Source organism: Sordaria macrospora, chromosome 2 (assembly GCF_033870435.1).
Source record: "Sordaria macrospora chromosome 2, complete sequence".
NCBI classification, from domain to species: Eukaryota; Fungi; Ascomycota; class Sordariomycetes; order Sordariales; family Sordariaceae; genus Sordaria; species Sordaria macrospora.
Window position 1 is genome coordinate 576,480 of NC_089372.1, and position 18,280 is coordinate 594,759.

The 18,280-nt window shown below is 52.0% G+C and overlaps 4 protein-coding genes across 4 annotated transcripts; 2 read left to right on the forward strand and 2 right to left on the reverse strand.

The window, feature by feature from the left end:
• Window positions 1–833: 833 nt before the first annotated feature.
• On the reverse strand, window positions 834–3,253 carry SMAC4_05513 (uncharacterized protein). The gene has a single exon (XM_003349181.2). It carries the CDS (start codon window positions 3,205–3,207, stop codon window positions 1,147–1,149), a length of 2,061 nt encoding a protein of 686 aa, XP_003349229.1. The 5' UTR covers window positions 3,208–3,253; the 3' UTR covers window positions 834–1,146.
• A 3,921-nt stretch (window positions 3,254–7,174) lies between these two features.
• Window positions 7,175–8,486, reverse strand: SMAC4_05514 (60S ribosomal protein uL16). The gene is made up of 3 exons (XM_003349182.2): window positions 8,373–8,486; window positions 7,596–7,980; window positions 7,175–7,536 (listed from the first exon to the last, which is right to left on the reverse strand). Exons 1-3 carry the CDS (start codon window positions 8,415–8,417, stop codon window positions 7,301–7,303), a joined length of 666 nt encoding a protein of 221 aa, XP_003349230.1. The 5' UTR covers window positions 8,418–8,486; the 3' UTR covers window positions 7,175–7,300.
• Window positions 8,487–8,750: 264 nt separating this feature from the next.
• On the forward strand, window positions 8,751–9,579 carry SMAC4_05515 (60S ribosomal protein eL30). Its single transcript, XM_003349183.2, has 3 exons — window positions 8,751–8,880; window positions 8,966–9,148; window positions 9,336–9,579. The coding sequence occupies exons 1-3, from the start codon at window positions 8,833–8,835 to the stop codon at window positions 9,432–9,434; spliced, it is 330 nt and encodes a 109-aa protein (XP_003349231.1). The 5' UTR covers window positions 8,751–8,832; the 3' UTR covers window positions 9,435–9,579.
• A 2,420-nt stretch (window positions 9,580–11,999) lies between these two features.
• On the forward strand, window positions 12,000–14,790 carry SMAC4_05516 (uncharacterized protein; the record flags this gene model as incomplete). Its single annotated transcript, XM_066090302.1, has 2 exons — window positions 12,000–13,265; window positions 13,328–14,790. The coding sequence occupies exons 1-2, from the start codon at window positions 12,635–12,637 to the stop codon at window positions 14,788–14,790; spliced, it is 2,094 nt and encodes a 697-aa protein (XP_065945983.1). The 5' UTR covers window positions 12,000–12,634.
• Window positions 14,791–18,280: the final 3,490 nt, after the last annotated feature.

Below are 18,280 nucleotides of genomic sequence, written 5' to 3' on the forward strand. Positions count from 1 at the left end.
TACAAGAGAGAAGACGTGCAGACATCGACAGCACATGAAGCTCTGGATGCCTTCCTCAATTACAGTAGGTCAACAAAAACTCTGATTGGCCAAAAACCACTTAGCATCCCTGCGTCAGCTAGCGTTTCTAGCGTGCAACTTGCATTCCTTCCTTCGTTTCTTTCAATGCAGGTCCTTGAGGACATCCATAAGTTGTTCGCTTTCTCGGAACCGTTCATGAGTGAAATTGGACAACAATGTATAACAGCAGGGATAACAGATTTGTGATCTAGCTGCGAATTATCTGCTCTCCTGCGAGAACAATAGTTGGAAGTGTTGGAGTGTAAAGATGTAAATCCGGAAGGAGCTCTGGCCTGCGGTTCGTTCAACCATCCCTGGCTTCCCTGCCTTTGCTGGCAACACACTCGCCTCACCTCGTGATCTCAGGTTCTGGATTCACTATCGACTCCTGACCATGATCAACGATATTCTTTCCTCTCCTCTCCTCTGCGTGTACACTTATCTCCCGCTCGAAACATGGAAGTGACAGAGAGGCTGATGAAACCGGCAATCACCTCATAAATCCGAGGCGGAAGCAAGTTGCTTGGTTCCGGAAGCCTGGATGCCCGGAAGACACCCGCGGTTGGTTACCTCTAGGTGGTATTGAAGCTTCGTAAAACCCTTCGTAAAGTCTTTTGTGAACATTCTCCTTGGTTAATAGTCCGAACGATTCACAGACAGCCCTAACGCTGGACAGAGACTTATGCGATACCATGTTACTCGCCCCTTCATTTTTGTTTAATGACGAACCACAAGACAATCAAATTCAGGTTGGTTGTGGTTTATGTTATGTTGTTCAAATGGGCTTTATTCTCCCCGGGAATTCTCATGAAAGACTAATAACGACAATAAACCAAAAAGTCATGAAGATACCCGCAATACATGATATGATGTGATGTGCTGTAATATGATGATATGATGCCTCTCTCTCTCCTCCCTGTAGGCCGTTCGTAAACCTCAACCCCAATCAAAAACTCCCCGCTTTCCCATATTACTTTCTATTATACAATACCAATCGATGATTTATCTATCCCTCCTATGCTTCCTCTTATCCATGCTGATTACCACCCCCACATCCCTCAAAAGTCACTCGAAACCCCTTGAAACTCAAACCTCTCCCCAACTCCCCATCCCGCCTCCCGCTCCTGCAACCACGCTCCCGCCCTTAACGCTCCCTCCCGGCCCCATGGGAAAATCCCAATAATGCCTACTCCCATGACTCACCCTCCCGGTAGCCGTCGATGCCCCACTATTCCTCCTTTTCACACTACCCCTTCCGGTAGTCCTATTCGCCGCACTCCTCTGCGTACTCTGACTAGCACAGCTGCCCGCCCTCTGCCTCATAACCGACACCACGGCCGCTGCGGCGGCTGCCGCCGCGTTAGTAGGGGAAGTGATAATGCTGCTTGCGCCTGAAGGGGTAGAGACTTTGAAGGTCCTCGTGGCAGGAGGGCGGCGATGGTGGGACATGAGAGGGTGGTGTTGACGGACGCGAGCGGCTTTGGCTGCTAGGTCGGCTGTGGAGGCGGTGGCGAAGATGGAGGAGGAGGAGGGGGTCAGGGATGGTCCGGAGAAGGAAGTGGGCGAGGGGGGTCGGGAGGAAGGAGAGAAGCGAGAGCGGAGGTAGCGGAAGATGAGGCCGATGTCGAGCTCTTGTTCCCATTCGTCTTGGGTGAAGGTTGGTTTTTGTTGTTGGGAAACAGAGGGTGTGGTGGTCGTGGGTGGTGCTGCCCCTGTTGTGGAGGTCACGTCGGACGGGGCCGGCCCGGTGGACGTGGTGAGTTTGGAGGATGTGACTTCTGAGAGAGCGGGAGTGGCAGCGGAGGCCTGTCCTTGTTCGGACGCGGTGGCAGGTTGGGTAATAGTCGGTTTGAACTGGGACATGTTGGATGCCACGTCGCTATCATCCCGGGATACAGAATCGTTGTTGGTGACGGCTGAGGCCTCGGGAATGACCGGTAGGCCGGCATATGGGAGGGGCATTTGCTGGACCCTGGTGTAGGTGGAAAAGGCGCCGGGGTGGGGAGAGGTTGATAGTTGGTGAATCAGCATCCCGAGTTCTTTCGCTATCCGGTTTAGCATGCGCAACTGCCATGTCGAATCCTCGGACGTTTGTACCTGTGAGTCGACGTTCATAGTCGTGGATGCCGTAGGCGTCGTGGAGAGCTCTTCCTCGTCAGGGAGGGCTTCGCCTAGGAGGATGGCGAGTAGCCTATCGTCGACTCCTATCAGGCTGCAAATGGCCTCTCTCGTCCGCCCTATTATCCCTTCGCTTGTTTCCTTGTTGACTGCCTCTTTGAGCGTTTCTGTGCTGGAGGACTGGGCCTTGTATTCGTCATCGTGATCGTGCCAATCATCGCTGGCGAGGCTTGCCGTATCGTCTTGATCGAGCTGACCCAACACGCTGGCGGCCTTATCGTCCACGCTCCTGGCCGAGTTTACGGTGCGTAGCGAAGTTTGCGATTGCCTCCTCCTTGTCTCCTTTCGGATTCTCTCGAGCAGCAGCTTGCTCTGCTCCAACCGCCATGCCTCTATCCTCCGATTGCGCTCGTTGTCTTCCACCTCTTGACCACCATATTCCATGTGGATCTGTTCGAGCGCCTCGTTGCGACGCTGGATGCGGTTGGGGTTGAGTCGCTCGAATTGGTATAGTCGCTCTTGGATGTCGCTGCTCATGCCCGGAGGCTTGAACTGGAACGAACCCATGCCGTCATGGCTGGGGAAAACGGGAATCGCATGCCCATTTTGCGGCGACTGCCCGAGAGGCGTTCGGAAGTCTGGAAGATGGCTGTCGAGACTGTCGAACTCTGGATCCTCATCCTCCTCATCATCTTCTTCTTCCTCTTCCTCCGCGATGCTTTCCTCGAGTAAATCCGAGGGCACTACCGAGTTGTTGTTTTGCGAGTTGAAATCGGAACGGGCTGCGGTGTCGAAGCTACCGAGATCGCTAACCCGCGACCGGCCGGGGGTCACCTGCTGGTCATCGTGGATAGAGTCGCTGAGGTAGGAAGCTGTGGTGCCGGCGTCGGTGCCGGGGGTGAAGAGAACCCATGTCTGCGACTCGCCCAGACCCGTCGGTTGAGGCGAGAAAACAGCTGAAGAGCCATCGCTGGAGAGAACGCGGTTTCGTTGTTGCTGGAGCTGACGGGCCGGTTGGTGGAAGGCCATGATAGGCGGTTTCGCGCTAAGTAACCCCTATCCTTATCGTCGTCCCAGGGGGGGAGAGAGGAAAGAGTTGACTTTTTTTGGTGTTTGTTTGCTTGGCGCAGGAACTAGGGGACTCGAGGGGTAGAGAGGTAGGTAGTATAACGTTATGGGTATGGGTATAGTTAAGGTAGGTTAAAGATGAAAGACGGGAGAACAAAGAGAGATAAGATGGATGGGTAGAAGGCGCCGTGACTGGAGGAAGGACGGGAGAAGGAAGATATGGATGGCGCGCAAGGAGGAATAAGAAGAAAGAAAGAAAGAAGGCGCCAGGTTGGATTTGCTTTTTGATATTTGGCAGTGAGCTGCGGCTAGCCTGGAGGTCCTAGGAGGTAAGGTAGGGGTTTAGGAAGAAGTGGAAATGGTTCGGTTTGTCTGGGACGGCGCTTCCTTCCCAAGTCCCAACAAGGGCTCCGCAACTCGCTACTCGCTCAGTCGCTACCTATAAAGGAGCTTGTTTTGTCGTGATTCGCTCTTTTTTCGCCAAACAGCCCAGCTGTGGTTGATAGCGGCAGCAAACGACACCTCAGATTGATAGCACTAACACCTCAAGAGGCACCCACGGATGGATCGCCCCTAGAGCCCCGTAGCCTGCCCTGTCTAGCAGCGGTACCTCCGGGTCCTAGGTAGGCCTAGTGTTGTATCAACCACAGATGTACGTGCTAATGCGGGCTGCTTGCTGTTGCTGGTGCTGCCGTGATGCTGATGTTGATGCTTGCTGTTGCTGCACGGTATCACCGGTAGATATGCACCTCTTCTGTCGCAAAATCAACAAACGAACCAACGAATGTGAGGTTGAGATGCGCGCCGGCTCGTTGCGCTTCTTCTTTTTAGTTACAGTACTGTACTGCGCTTTGTCTCGTTGGAGGCGGTGACGGGGGTTCCGCTGGTGTAAGAGAGGAACTGCAGTGGTCCTCAAACTGAAGAGAGCAAGCAAAGCAATTGGATGATGGGTCCAGAATTTTAGGGCGGGAAAAGGGCGTGGCCCGTGGGGTTCAAGTCCCCGTCCAACCAAATGTCTGGACCCCCCTTTACCCTGTCACTTTTTCGTGGTTCAACACCTCATCCGTTACCCAACTTTCCACTTTCTCGGGATCCTGGTTGCACGTCGTGCAGTGGCCAGTAGGCTGGTTTTGGCTTCTACTCGAGAGCTTCCGTCGTACGGTACTGCCGTCGAGTCGATAACACAGTGCACGAAGCCGCCGTGGTGGAATGGAATCTCGCAGGTTTCTGATATTGTGCTTCTGTTCTCCTCCAAACACCTGTCCGTAGTCTGTTGTACGCCAGTTGTGCAAGAGTTCGAGGTATTGTTTGGATATTGATATTGGCTGACTTGCGTCCAGTCCACCTGCGCCCCCCTTTTCGTGCGACCCCCCTATATTTTCTCGACTTCCGAATTCCTCTTCTTGTCTGGAACTGGAACTGGAACTGGAACTGGAACTGGTCGTCCAACTTCCCTTATCAGCGACAACAAATGGAAATTCAACCCGAAGCCTTGGTTTTTCTGTCAAAGACAATGGAAAGGTGTACAACCGAAGCACGTCAGGGCAAGGAAAGGAAAAGCTAACGGCGGGTACTGACGAAATGGTTGGTGCACATAACAACCAGGGACACACTTGGCAGACGGTACTTGACCCTTTTCTCATAGTACATAAAAAGGGGGTCATGTACACTACATACACAAGGGCACAAGTCATGGATGGGGAAACCCATCGGAATGGCTCGGATGCCTACGGATGAGAAGGGGGGAATTGCACCATTCAGTCAACAGAAGGTGAGTGGGAAAGCTCCTTGACCTGTCTACCTGCTTGAGTTCCAAGAGAGAAGCTCTTCTTCCTCTTCCTTGGGAGGGGAAAGCGGAGGAACCTGGAGGTCGATCCAAGTCATGTTCGCAAACAGATTCGTGTACACTACATTACACTACGGCATCGACACAAAGCAAAGGCACGGGATGTCATCACTCTGTGGGATTGCCTCCCAAACCAAGGGGGTCACACGGTATCGCTGGTCATGGATGCTTGTCTCCCTACACTACGAGACTACGTGGTGGTTGCACTGAGACGACTGGTCAGGTCCGTCCTTGGTCGGTACGTGTGTACATGACATTTCTCGTTGGGGTTTCGAGGTCCCCTTGTCCCCCCTCCTCTATGGTTACCCCCTTGTCCCTCTCATTCTCAAGTTGTCATTTGTTTCAACCGCTGCCGTGGTGCAGCAGTTCAGCAGTTCAGCTTGTTGCTTGCTGGCTTGCTTTGACGGCTGTTTCCCCTCTGTTTCCCCCCATTGGGCCTGAGAGCCCCACTGAGCTTCTGACCTCATCATGCCATACCATTGTGAGATTCGTTCCATTCTTCGACTCGCTTGCTTTCCCAACTTACTGTTTCTTCCCGATGCCTTGCGAGTCAGAATCATACAGACCCTTCCTTTCCTTTGAGCTCTCGCTATTATCGGTGAGGTAAGTCTCATTGGCAAGGAAGTCCATCCTGTCCTTGCCCGGATGTCTGGATAGCTAGATAGATAGATACGGTAGATACAGTAGATAGCTGCCCAACAAACATACGGATAGACGGCCTGTTCAAGCTCAAGCTCAAGGTGTGGGAATGGACAGTTACCGTACCGTAGCTTTGAGTCAAGATCCCTGGCTCCCTGGACAATATTGAACATGGATTTTGGCATCTTCGGGAAGCTCTCAGCTCTTCCAGCTTAGCTTACAGCCAAAAAGCCTCCCCATACTCCTACATACGGTTCCATGCTACGGTAGGATATTTCTGGGGACATTTTGGGTTATCGGCTTGCATGACCGATGAGAAAGGAAGTCAGTCTGCGATAAGTTGAATTCCGGTAGGTAGCGAGCGATAAGCCCCACTACACCCTTCCAACCCTTAAATGGGAAACAGAGGGGACCAAACTTACCAACTACCAATCAACCACCTACCGAAAAGCACGGCCAGTAGACCAGGGGATAATGACAGGGACAGCGACAATGACGGGGAGACGGGCAAAAGACGTTCGGGATGCGGTCCTCAACAGCCGATGAACGACGCACTCACGCATTGGCTGAGCTTTGGTTTCACCTTGAGTAGTCTTGATTTCCGTCTTGATGAGGGCAGCCAGCTGTAGATCGCTGATCATGATGTTGTTGATTTGCTCCTTCATTTTCTCTTACATATCCTGGCTACTGGTATCTTGGCTCTTGTTTCTCTCTGTTGAGAGTTGTAGCGATTTGTTGGTTGAAATGATGCACAGCATGTTTTGCTTTTTTCGAACAAGGTCGCTTGGGTCAGGCATCTCCCCCAGATTTGATGACTTATACACGTGTAGACCCATTCATGATCAACAACTGTAGTCATGACTTCACCCAACATTTGTTGCATGGCATGATGTGCAGTCCGGGGAACCGCCGAGCCTAACTGTTGATGAGTTGTGTTCTATCTGATCTCTGTTCCATCGTCAGCGGAGATACCTTACCTGTATGGACACTAGGTAGTCAAGACCACCGACGATAACCTTGGTGGGCTTATCGGCAACTTTATCTTTCCCAGGCCCAGGATGCTGGATCTGGCCGACAACTGTTTACTATGATGTCACTGACAAGATTCGCCTGGGATACGCAATGTCGTTTAGTTCTGGAATTCGATGTCTATGGAATCGCTACGGATTGATAGCATAAGCATGTGCCCCTTTGGAATAGCGCCATAAGAGCCGAAACTGATGTGCTGATCGATGATTCCGAACCAGGTGCCCATCGTGTTCCAACGACTGGGTCGTTGATTTGAAATCGACAACTGCACTCGCCCCTTACGCCCCCAAGCGAGCCAATCCCATAGCAGCCCCATCAAACACAACGAATGTCAGTCACTAGTCACCGAGAAGAATCGTGGGAAAAGGCGTAGGAAGGGAACGCGGTATTGGTATCATCGAAAACCCATCTGGATGAATGGTGGATTGACTGTGCCAACAAGACCATGATGCTACTAACATGCCCTGATTTCAGCCCTAAAAAAAGACCGTTGACGCCACCCTAAACCCAGAAACAACTCTTTGTCCCAGCGAACAACGTTTAAGCCTCGGTGGCGAAAGCGCCGGGGAAACGCTTCATGTTGCGCTCGAGAGAGCCACGGTTGCCGAGGAACTGGACGTAGGCACCATCGATGAGGAGCTTGCCAGCAGCCTTCTTCTCGAGGTACTCGTCGCGGCGAAGAGGGGTGAAACCCCAGTTCTTGGAGATGATGATCTTTTGGCGACCGGGGAACTTGTACTGGGAGCGGCGGAGGGCCTCAAGGGCGAAAGCCTTGTCTGTAGAGGGGGTTAGTACGAGTGACAATGCGATGAAGGAGGTAAGGAGTAGAACATACTGGAGTCACGAGTACGGACAGACATGATGATCTGGCCGATGGAGACACGGGCGACAGTGCCGTTGGGCTTACCCCAGGCACCACGCATACCAGTCTGAAGTCTATCGGCACCAGCGCAAGACAACATCTTGTTGATACGGACGACGTGGTAAGGGTGGACGCGGACGCGGAGGTGGAAACCCTCCTTACCGGCGGTCTTGACGAGGTACTTGTTGGCGCAAATACGAGCGGCCTCAAGGGCCTCAGAGCTCAACTGCTCCAACTCGTTGGAGACCATGTGGATGCAGAGAGGGAAGTCATCGACGGTAGCGCGCTTGCGGCCAAGATCGAAGATACGAATCTTGGGGTCGGGGACACCACGGTTGAAGCGCGACTTAGGGTACGGCTAGAGCGAGGGGAGGTGGTTAGCAAACTGTGTTCGTGTGTTGTTGTTGTTGTGAAGTTGTCGTCGACATGTCAAGTCGGTGATGGTCTTGATTGACGACCAAGTTCCGACCGACAATCCATAGCCATCGAGAGCATCCGAGTTGTCGCATCGCCATCAACCTGAATCCCTTCTCTTCCCTTTCCATCAATCATTTCCTCCTCTTGCGATGTGATATCGATCCATCATCGTTGCCCAAGTGCATCCTCCTTCAAGTGCCTCCATGACCAAGTCCTTTCCTCCTCCCATCCGCAACCATCACCATCGATGGCTTCCTGCCCCACAAGATGCGAAAAATCGGTGTCTCGATGGCTATTTTGGCGTCGCAAAATTCGGGCATGAATGCTGCTCACCTTGTTCTTGCAGTACCGGTAGCATCTCGCAGGACGGCGGGCCATTGTGACTGATTTCTGATGATGTCACGTACGAGGTCGTGGGTGGTTGTTCGTGGGTTGAGAGGGTGTCGACGACAAGAGAATCCTCTAACTTTAAGATCGAGAGGAGGCGATTTTCGCGGGCGATTACCAATCCAGCGCCAGAGTGGGAGGCAGGCCGGCCGCCCGGTCAGGTGCGCACCAGGCCACAAAATGTGGGGCGTTAGGGCTTTGTGCCAGTTGCCCACCTGCAAGGACGTGATTGGCCGACGGGTGAAGTGTGCACGGTCCCCACTGCCGCGGAGGGGATCTGAAATATTCGCGATGGTCTTTTTCTGCTGATTCCTTTTTTTGAAGCCAGCGAAAGACGACTTGAGACCTCACCACCAGCGAGACCTTGCCCATTTCCACGGTTCAGTTCACCGACAAATCATTCGCAATGGCCCCCAAGAAGTCCAAGTCCGACGCCCAGAGCATTGGTGCCAAGGTACGTTTTCAATGTCGTTGCCGTTGTGCGAAATCTGCAAGATTCGAAAACACCAGAATGCTGACCATAATGCTCTCTCGAACAGCTCGCCCTTGTCATCAAGTCCGGCAAGGTCGTCCTCGGCTACCGCAGCACCCTCAAGGCCCTCCGCACCGGCAAGGCCAAGCTCATCCTCATCTCTGCCAACACTCCTCCTCTCCGCAAGTCTGAGCTCGAGTACTACTCCATGATGTCCAAGACTGCCGTCCACCACTACACTGGCACCAACGTAAGTTTGGCCCGATATCTCCTTGCAGCGGCACGGCAAAGATCGCGAGATCTTTGTCTGCTTTTCTCTCTGTTCCCGGCCTGAAGATGGTCCCCCGTGGCGTCTTCGGGTCCACCCAGAGAAGAAGTCTGTCTTCAGGCTTTGGAGGGTACCTGTTCTGTGGCTTACACATAACCTCCCACTACAGATTGAGCTCGGTACCGCCTGCGGTAAGCTCTTCCGCTGCTCCACCATGGCCATCCTTGATGCCGGTGACTCCGACATCCTCGCCGACCAGCAGCAGTAAATGCTGCGTCGAGTATTATCTTCTCGTTCGGCATAGGAATACGGCGTTCAGGCTTTGAAAATCATGGAAAAATGGCATGACGGCTTGATGAACCGGATCTGCGGCGGTGTCTACCGCTGTGCCTGAATGGGCCGAGGTCTCGCCCCAGGGCAACTCTCCAATAGGCTAGTCCTTAAATAGAAGACGAGTCTATCAAGATACCCAAGTGTTGTCCCACAATGTCCGATATCTCTCCCGACGTGATGTATCCGAATATGCGAGTCTCGACAAACGATCTCGACCTTCAGCTTGTCCCGAACGGCTTTGTTGGCAGAGGGAAGGAACAATCGAGCGGTGCCTGTCGGACTTCAGGTTGCTCGCAACCCGGCCATCATCATGACACCTCGCAGTTCGGCCTCGGCGCCTCTCGAACGACATTCGTGGCAGAGAAAGGAACAACCAAGTTCTCATCCCTCACTATCGCCAGAGTCGCCTCAAGCAGTCGGCTTTTCCTATACCCAGCTCTCTATCAGATCTCGGCCTTCAGATTGCGGTACTTCTTGTTTAAACGCGGTTATTTTGCCACTGGCAGAGCACATCCAAGTTGCGATAGGTGCATAATGGTCATATCAAGTTGACTTAATCTTTGAAGCTGAGGGAGGTCGAATGTCGAAAGAGCATGTACACCCTCGGATTTGGCCTTTATATGAACAACTGGGCTTACGCTGGCTGGCTGTGTTTTTGTGAATAATCATAAACGCTTCCAAATGTCGACAGCACCATAGTTAACGGTATCAACGGAGTGGACAAACCATTCTCCCTTTGTTAACGTATTGCAGCCATTTTGACTATGCTTGATGCTATATGTGTTCTGCGACAACAAACCTCGATGGTCGCATTGACCGCAAAATTAACATCCACAAAGCATACGGTCCACCGCTGGTCCTCCTCCCGTCTGGGGAAGATCCATCTGGAGCCGTCAACTGGCAACCCCCAAAAACGTTCAAAGCAAAAGGGGCAGACTGTTTTTGTTCACTGGAGACGGGAAGCCTTGAAACGCCCAAGCGAAGAAACCAAACCTACTGAACATATTAAAACACCATGAGGGATCATCGTCATGACAGGAGATCAAAGGACTGCTCTAGCCACGAGCCGAGCCGGAGATTTTGCAAGTGGGATAGGGGAAAATTGGTTAAGTTAGTCAGCCACCCGTCCCCTTGCTCGCTTGGTGATGATCCGCTATCTTTCTTGTATGGTGCACTCTTGCTATCTTTGTTAGTGGGGGACCACCGTTGAGTCGGTAAACAGTTCCTGACGCTGTACAGAATATTCACAGCAGCAATGGATAGACGCCAGGGCTTCAGCTTCTGGAACAAGTCGGCCGCTACTTTCTCCACTGGAATGGATCGAGCCGATATATAACTGAACGGGATGCTTTCAAGGGTTTTGAGGGTTTCAAAACATTTGTTGTTATGTATCGACTAACGATGAAAAGCCATGACCATCTAATTTCGAGTGCATGATGCACCAACGTGACCGGCACGCATTGTTGCAGTGAGTCCCCTGGGATATGCATGAACAACGAGATGTTATCGCCTTCCATACCTCTAGGTAGTTCTTCGAAGTTTTTTAGTGGACTGCGTACTTACTAAGACATCGAATCTTCAAAGGGCCGGTAGTACTCGGATATGGTATGGTACTCGAGATGTTCGTAGACTTGCCGATATCAAAGCGTTACTAGGCGATGGGTACAGTATGTACCTAGGCCGAGTACCTGCGGTCAGACGACCAGACAACGAAACTCGAAACCAAACACGAGTTGGGTTGGACTCTGAGTCTGGCCGTTTCTGAACAGGGAATCTGTGCCTTTTGCCTTGACCCATTGACACGGACACGGCGTAACAAGAGCAACTAGGTAACTGGCATCCGATCAAAGGATTGGTCAGTTAGTCAGGACTCAGGGAGGAATTTCGGATGATATTCATCCTTTTCGAGTTCGGGCATCACATCTATACCCAAAGATAGACCAAGAGTGTGTCACACCAGAAATGTACCATCTTCAGCTGCTATTTTACGTAGTTTGTAAGACGGCAAAGTCAAGTCAACCCAGATCTCACAAGTGTCCGCCTCGGGTCGGGGCTCACCGTTTGGCTTTGCTTTGCCATCCATCCACACATCCCAGGTCCGTCAGGACTCAGGAGGCGGCTTCTTGCACAGCACAACGGAACTGTCGAATCCAATGATAGAGAAGAGGACCGAGGCGAGGGATGGATGGATTGACGTTCCCACGTTCCTTTCGGACATGGACCGAAATGGCATCCGCTTTCCAAGCACTAACGAGACCTGACAGTTGCTCCGCCTGTGGTGTGTGTGTTTTGCAGGGGAAGTTGTTAGTGTACCTACCGCTAGGCAGGCACCAGGGGAAAAGAGAAGACGAAAAGAGGGGACAGGCCTGATTCACGAACCAATCCCTTTTTTCGCCCGCTTCAAGTTGCTGGAGACACTTCTGGAGCCTTGTGATCCATCGAACGGGGGCCCATTCCTTCCACAGTGTCCATCCACCACCCTTTTTCTGGAAGGGGGACCTTTTGATGCAAGACGCCACTGTGTTTCTATTTCGAAATAACCTTCCGTTGTCGACCCTCGAATCACGTTGTGTTGCCCTGCCGTTGTTTCTGGACTGGTCTTGCTCAGGGGGACATGTGTGTCCTCTTTTTCCATGTTTTAGTTTCTGGATCTGGAAACTGTTAACTGTCAAAAGAATTCTTCTCTCCAACAACTGCTGCAACCACTCAAACCACTGCAAAGCAACTTCCAGAAAAACAAGTTGAAGAAAGGGGGCCAAGCACTGCAAGCGCGCACGCATACATGCAACTGCAGGCGCAGAATACCACCTAAAACTGCGTGCTAACGCATCCTGGGAAAAAAGACGAAAACAAGTCAACAGGGGACCCTCTTTACCTCTGAAAGGCATTAACGACGGCAATCATTCCCCCCCCAACAAGGGAGCAAGGGCCCCCACCGCCAGTTCGATCGCCCTTTCGTTCCAACGGGAATCCTTTCTTTTTGCTTACAATATTCCAAACTGAACACTCTTGAACTTACACAAACAAACTGAACGCTCTTTACCACCTGTTGCCTACCTGCCCTCCTCCTTAGAATACCCTCGAAACCGCAGTTACTCCCGTCCACCGGGAACAACACCACAACCCTAGCACAAAATGGCAACCGTCGTCAAGAAGCCGCCAGCGTCATCAGGCCGGGAAACACCAACGGGAACAACACGCCCGGCTGCCAGAGCCTCAACCCCCTCGTCTGCTTCGACTGCCTCCAGCGTCGCGCGTACACGCTCCATACGATCAGGAACCCCAGTCTCAGCCCGCGCCGCTATTCAAAGACGCGAGTCTCTCCTCGGCAATGGCACCAACAACATCACCAAGGAGCCGTCAGCGGCAGACCTCGAGCGCGAGGAGGCTGCCCGCGCCGAAACCCTGGCTATCATAGAAGATCTCAAGGAGAGGCTATCCAAAGCCGAAGCCTCGTCAGAATCCCACAAGCGCCAGATGGACATCCTGCAGAGCAGGTTAGACGACGCGACCAGGGAACAGGCCAAGCTGGAGGAGAAGGTGCACGAAAACGAAGAGCAGATTGAGGCGCTCAAGAACGAGAAGCGCGAGATCTCGCGTCAGATGCGCGAGATGGAGAGCATCTACGAGGCCGAGCGCAGCGCCATGATGAAGGAGAAGGACGAGATGGCCAACCGCGAGGAGGAGATGCAGACTGTTATCCAGAGACTCAAGGACAGTCTGGCGCAGAGGGACGAAGAGGGCGTGAGGCACGCGAGGCGACCTTGTGAGTTTTACAAACATTACCCCTTTTCTCCTCTAAGCGTATTCGCTAACACGTTGCTCTAGCAATCGCTACCACAAGCAGTTCGCAGAACCTCGACAATGGAAGCTTTGCGCCGCCGTCTTCGATCCACCGCAGCAACTCACAGAATAATTCGAAGCTGTTGCTCCAGAAAGATAAGCTGATCGAATCGCTCAGGCTCGAATTGGCCGAAGCACAGATCAAGCTGGTCGAATCCGAGAACCAAGGGGGAGGGCGTCTGCGCGAGGTCGAAAGGCAACTGATGGAAGCTCGCATGGCCAACGCTCGGTTGATGGAAGACAACGAGAGTTACCAGCTCCTTCTACAGGAAAGGACACTCAAGGGCGACTTCGGCACCAGCGACTTCAGCTACATGGGCAACTCCGCGAACCAGGACGCCCTTGCCGCTCTCGAGGGCAGGTCAACAACCACCGGCCCAACCAGCCTGGCCGACGAGCTCTCCGATGCCGTCGAGCACGAGCCCATCCAAGAAATCGACCACGAAGCCCAGAAGCGTCTCGAAGGCGAACTCAAGACCGTCAAGGATCAGAATAAGGCTCTGAGCCTGTACATCAACAAGATCATCGAGCGCCTCCTGTCGCACCAAGAATTCGAGCACATCCTCGACCAGTCCAACGACTTCAAGCCATCCGCGGCACAGCCCAACACCAACAAAGAGTTGCCCCCTGCCCCCGCCGGCGGCGCCAGTGCCAACCTCATCCAACGCGCCAAGTCCATCGCCACAGGCGGTGGTCCCATCGGCGCTACCACCGCCGCCCGCGTCCGCCCGCGTCCCATGTCCTTCATGCCCCAAAGCGGCGGGCTCAGCGCCCCCTTCAACAGCGGCGGCATCCACAGCGGCGTCAGCTCCGGCGTCTCCAGCCCCATCACCACCAACCCAGACACGGCGCCCTCCATCCCCATCGGCCTCGGCCGCTCCGTCAGCGGCGCCGGTGCCCGTCGCGGCCGTCCGCTCAGCGAACAATACGGCCCCGGCGCTAGCGTCGCCAGCGCCATGTACAACAAAAACACCGGCGTTGCCCCCTCCTCCGCCAGCCAATACTCGCGAGACGAAGCTGCCTCCCCCTTGTCTCCCACGATGCGTACCTCGGGCGGCTCATTCTTCAACTCCAACCCCAACCGCTCCTCAACATCGACGTTCCCGGGAAACTTCCGTAACAGCGAGACCTCCTCCGACACGCAGTCCATCCGGTCATCCATCACGGGATACGGTAGGGAAGATATGTCGACGCCCAGCCACAGCCCGCCGCGGAGCCACCATGAGAAACCCGCAACGACGTTTGCGGGGAATAAGCCAAGACCGCTCAGGCTGGTACAGGAGAATGCCGCGGCGGAGGAGGCGGCGAGACAGCAGCAGGCGCAGCAGAATAAGCGGACGAGCTGGATCGGGTGGGCATTTGGCGGTGCCGGTGGAGCGGGCGGTGGTGGGAGGAAGGATAGCGTGACGGCGGAGGGGATGATGGGTGGGGAGGTGATTAGGGAGTAAAGAAAGGATCATATCATTGCATGATATCTCGATGAAAGTCTTGAAGTTCAGTTTCAGTTTGAATTTTGGTCGTTCGCGCGAAGATCTGATTCTGATTTCTGAATTTGGCTTTAGATCTATCTGTCTATGTCTTGACTTAAACTTTGGTTTTGTTGAGGATATAGCACTGGAGCGGGTTGCGGGTTGCGGGTGTTAAAGGTGTTGGAAGACGGAGACATGAATACCTAAGAAAGCAAGCTATCTTTACTGCCTACCTATCGTTACTGGGATACAACATACTGGGACTTAGGATAGAATTGGGGATAAAGGATACCATCTACCATGTCAAGGAAAGAGGAGGAAATATGTGTGAACTGGAGAGAGTGAGGAAAGGGGATAAAGGGATTAAGATATCAAAAAGATGATAAGAACTGGGAAAGATTAATGACGTTGATTACTACTACTACTACTACTACTACTATTACTACTACTATATAAAGGAATGGAAGATTCAAAACTACTACTACTTACTACCCTGCTCAGATACACTGTTAATTTCAGATGAATGGATGGATAGATGACAAAGTACGAGCTATGCTGCCATAAAGTCGAGAACTACAGATCGTGAACTTGTGTAATACCCCACCCCTCGACAAACCGACAGGAAAGTGACCGGAGGTATCGGTGCGCTCTCACCCTGATAGCAGTCCATGCCATAGAACTCGAAGTTAACATTCGCAGAGAAAGGATAACAAGCATTGACCAAGTCCTCCCTCACTTGCCTTACCACTGTAATCTGCGATCTGTGGTATTCCGGGACCTTTGGACAAATAAAAAAGAGAAAGGGATAGAACAAAGGAGCCAGATCTCGGCGTAGATGGTTTTGGGATGAATAGATGGATGGATAGAGAACCTCATTTTCTGACTTCTTGACACCAGCAGTTAAACTGAAGCTTACACTAATTGACACCTGCCACTGCCACTTATCATTCTTCATCGATCAACAGATCCATGGCTACTACCTCTACAGACACGTATTTAGGCACATCTGATTGTCAACTTTTATATAGATTCCTGGACCGCGCAGTTAATCAAAATCTTGCTCTCTTTCTCCGGAAGGTAGTTGTTGATGGCATCGATGATGATACCCAGACAACTATGGTCCACTAGAAACACTGGGCATGTTCTTGAACATTGTGTCCTTACTACCTACATACTATAATCAAATTCTCCTGTTCAGGTCAAATTTCTCTGTTGTTATCCTCTTGCCTATACTTGGCCCATGAGCTCGATGTCTAGACCTTGTAGTTGATATTCAAACCCTTTTGCTTGATGCCTACTCATGATCGGTTCTTCCTTCTTTGAGGCTTTCTTAGCTTAGCCTTTCTCTTCAGGGACTCGGGATCCCAAGGCAACGGTGATGTGATGACCGTACCTGTCACCCTAGTTGCACGGTCTATCAAGTAAAGTGGTATGTATATTCCTGACTATAAGAGAACAGAGGTTCCATTGTATGTTGATTTATTGCAGACTACATGTATTAATTCATTGCAATGTCGCACCGGCAAGTATTGCGCCCGGTCGTTGAGCCGAGTGGTAACTTCTCTGATAGCGTAACTGGCCATGCTTAAAGATAGTTGGTGTATGTAAAGACATGTTAATAAATAACACAATCTCAGGAAGTGTCACGGCTACCAGTGAAGAGATGCCTGTGGCTATTGTTCTTTTCTCTTACATATACTCGCAGAAGTTTTCTTCGGCGAGTTCCTTAACACGCTTTCCATTTGTCCAACTCGTTTCTGAGCCTGTTGACAGACCGAAGATGGTCTAAAGTAAGGACATGGTCATAACAGCTAACTTGACATCACCTTAACCTCTCTCTTCACCCACTTGAAAACCCCCCAGGTCACAGGTCTGCCTGTCTCAACCTTCCACACTCTCACTACAAGAGGCCATACATGCTTTGATAACAACCTATCCCTTACAGTTTCCATCTAACCAGCTGATCAAGCCCATTTACGCCGACCTTTGAACGCCTGGACCCGAAATCCAGATAGACCATGATAGACCCCCGAAGGAATGTGCGTGGGGAATGCTATCAAGGCCTTCAGTGGAACCAGCAGTTGCCATATAATCCTATCAAAGCTGTCAGACAGCGTACATTACGCACATCTGTCTACCTATCAACCGAACGACAGCTCTCTCAAAGTCTACCAACCAACCGGCAAGACATCAGCTCAGAACGGCCCCAATACGTACCGGTAGCCAGTGGAAAGGACGGGTTCCTGCGCATATGATCACATTCAACCAGAAGCACGACGAATGGACGGATAACAAACAATGTATACAATGGATGATGTATATGACTTTGCTGCTGCTTGCTGACATGAACATACATGACGAGCAGCAGAATGCAGACGCAAGAAAAAGCAGCAGTTGACCGGCAGTACCTAGAGTTTGTACCTGGACTGGCAGTATGTATCCATGGGAGGCGTCGTTGTCGTCGTCGTCGTCGAACGGGAACCCGTTCCGCTGGGAGCAGCTAGTCCTAAGTGGGGGAAAAGGGAAGGAAAAGAAGCACCGCAGGAATGCTTGACGTCTTGGATATTCGGGATTGGGCCGGATCGGGATTGGATACCTACCTATGTATACATATGCAGTGTCTATGTAGGGAGATAGATAGATAGCACCCATCCTATCGAAATATGTAAGTGCTCAAACTGATATGACAAGGCGGATGGATGATCGAATCGACTGGACTGGACCCCATGGCATGAAGTGAACGGTTGTTGAATCAAGGTTGCAATTTAGAGACATTGGAAGAAATCTCTTCTCACACTCCCACACCTTTACCACGTGTCAATGAACCGTTCGTTGACATACTGGGAATGCAAGATGGAAATCAAAGAGGCAGGGAGGTTTTCTGTGAGATTTCCAGATATCCCGCAAACACAAAAAGAAATGTGCTCTTTTCTTCTCAACGGTAATTCTGGGTGTTCGCTGCAAGATCGTTCGGTCTTGGCTCTCTCGTCAAGGAGAGCACCATCTCGCTTGGTAAGTTCGCAGCTGTGTGGCATGATATTTGCGTTTTGGCAACAGGAACCAGAGCGCCGGAATGGGCCGTAGAAGCCGCGAAGGGAATAGTACCTAATTCAGACAAAAGGAGATATTTTCCAGATGCATCATCAGAATGCGTACCCGACCTGTGCCCCTGGTCATCGACCAAGAAGGGTTGTTTGAAGCGATCGAACGGCAACTGTGCCCTTTGTCCGCCTGTTTTCTTTGGTCCGGCTTACTTCGGGACGCGGCTTCAAGAAACGGAGCGGACCATTCCTTCTGCCTGGGCCCTCTCGATCTTGACTCTGGTTACCCACCGAGGACGTTACACCGCGAGAAGAGGATGTCGTCAGCTTCAAGGCGGACCGGCTAAGACCCAATGAAGCCGTTCCTTTGCGGCGTGGGTTACAGCCTTGCCAGCCAAACAAAGGCACGAGAGGGGGAAAGGCCGAAA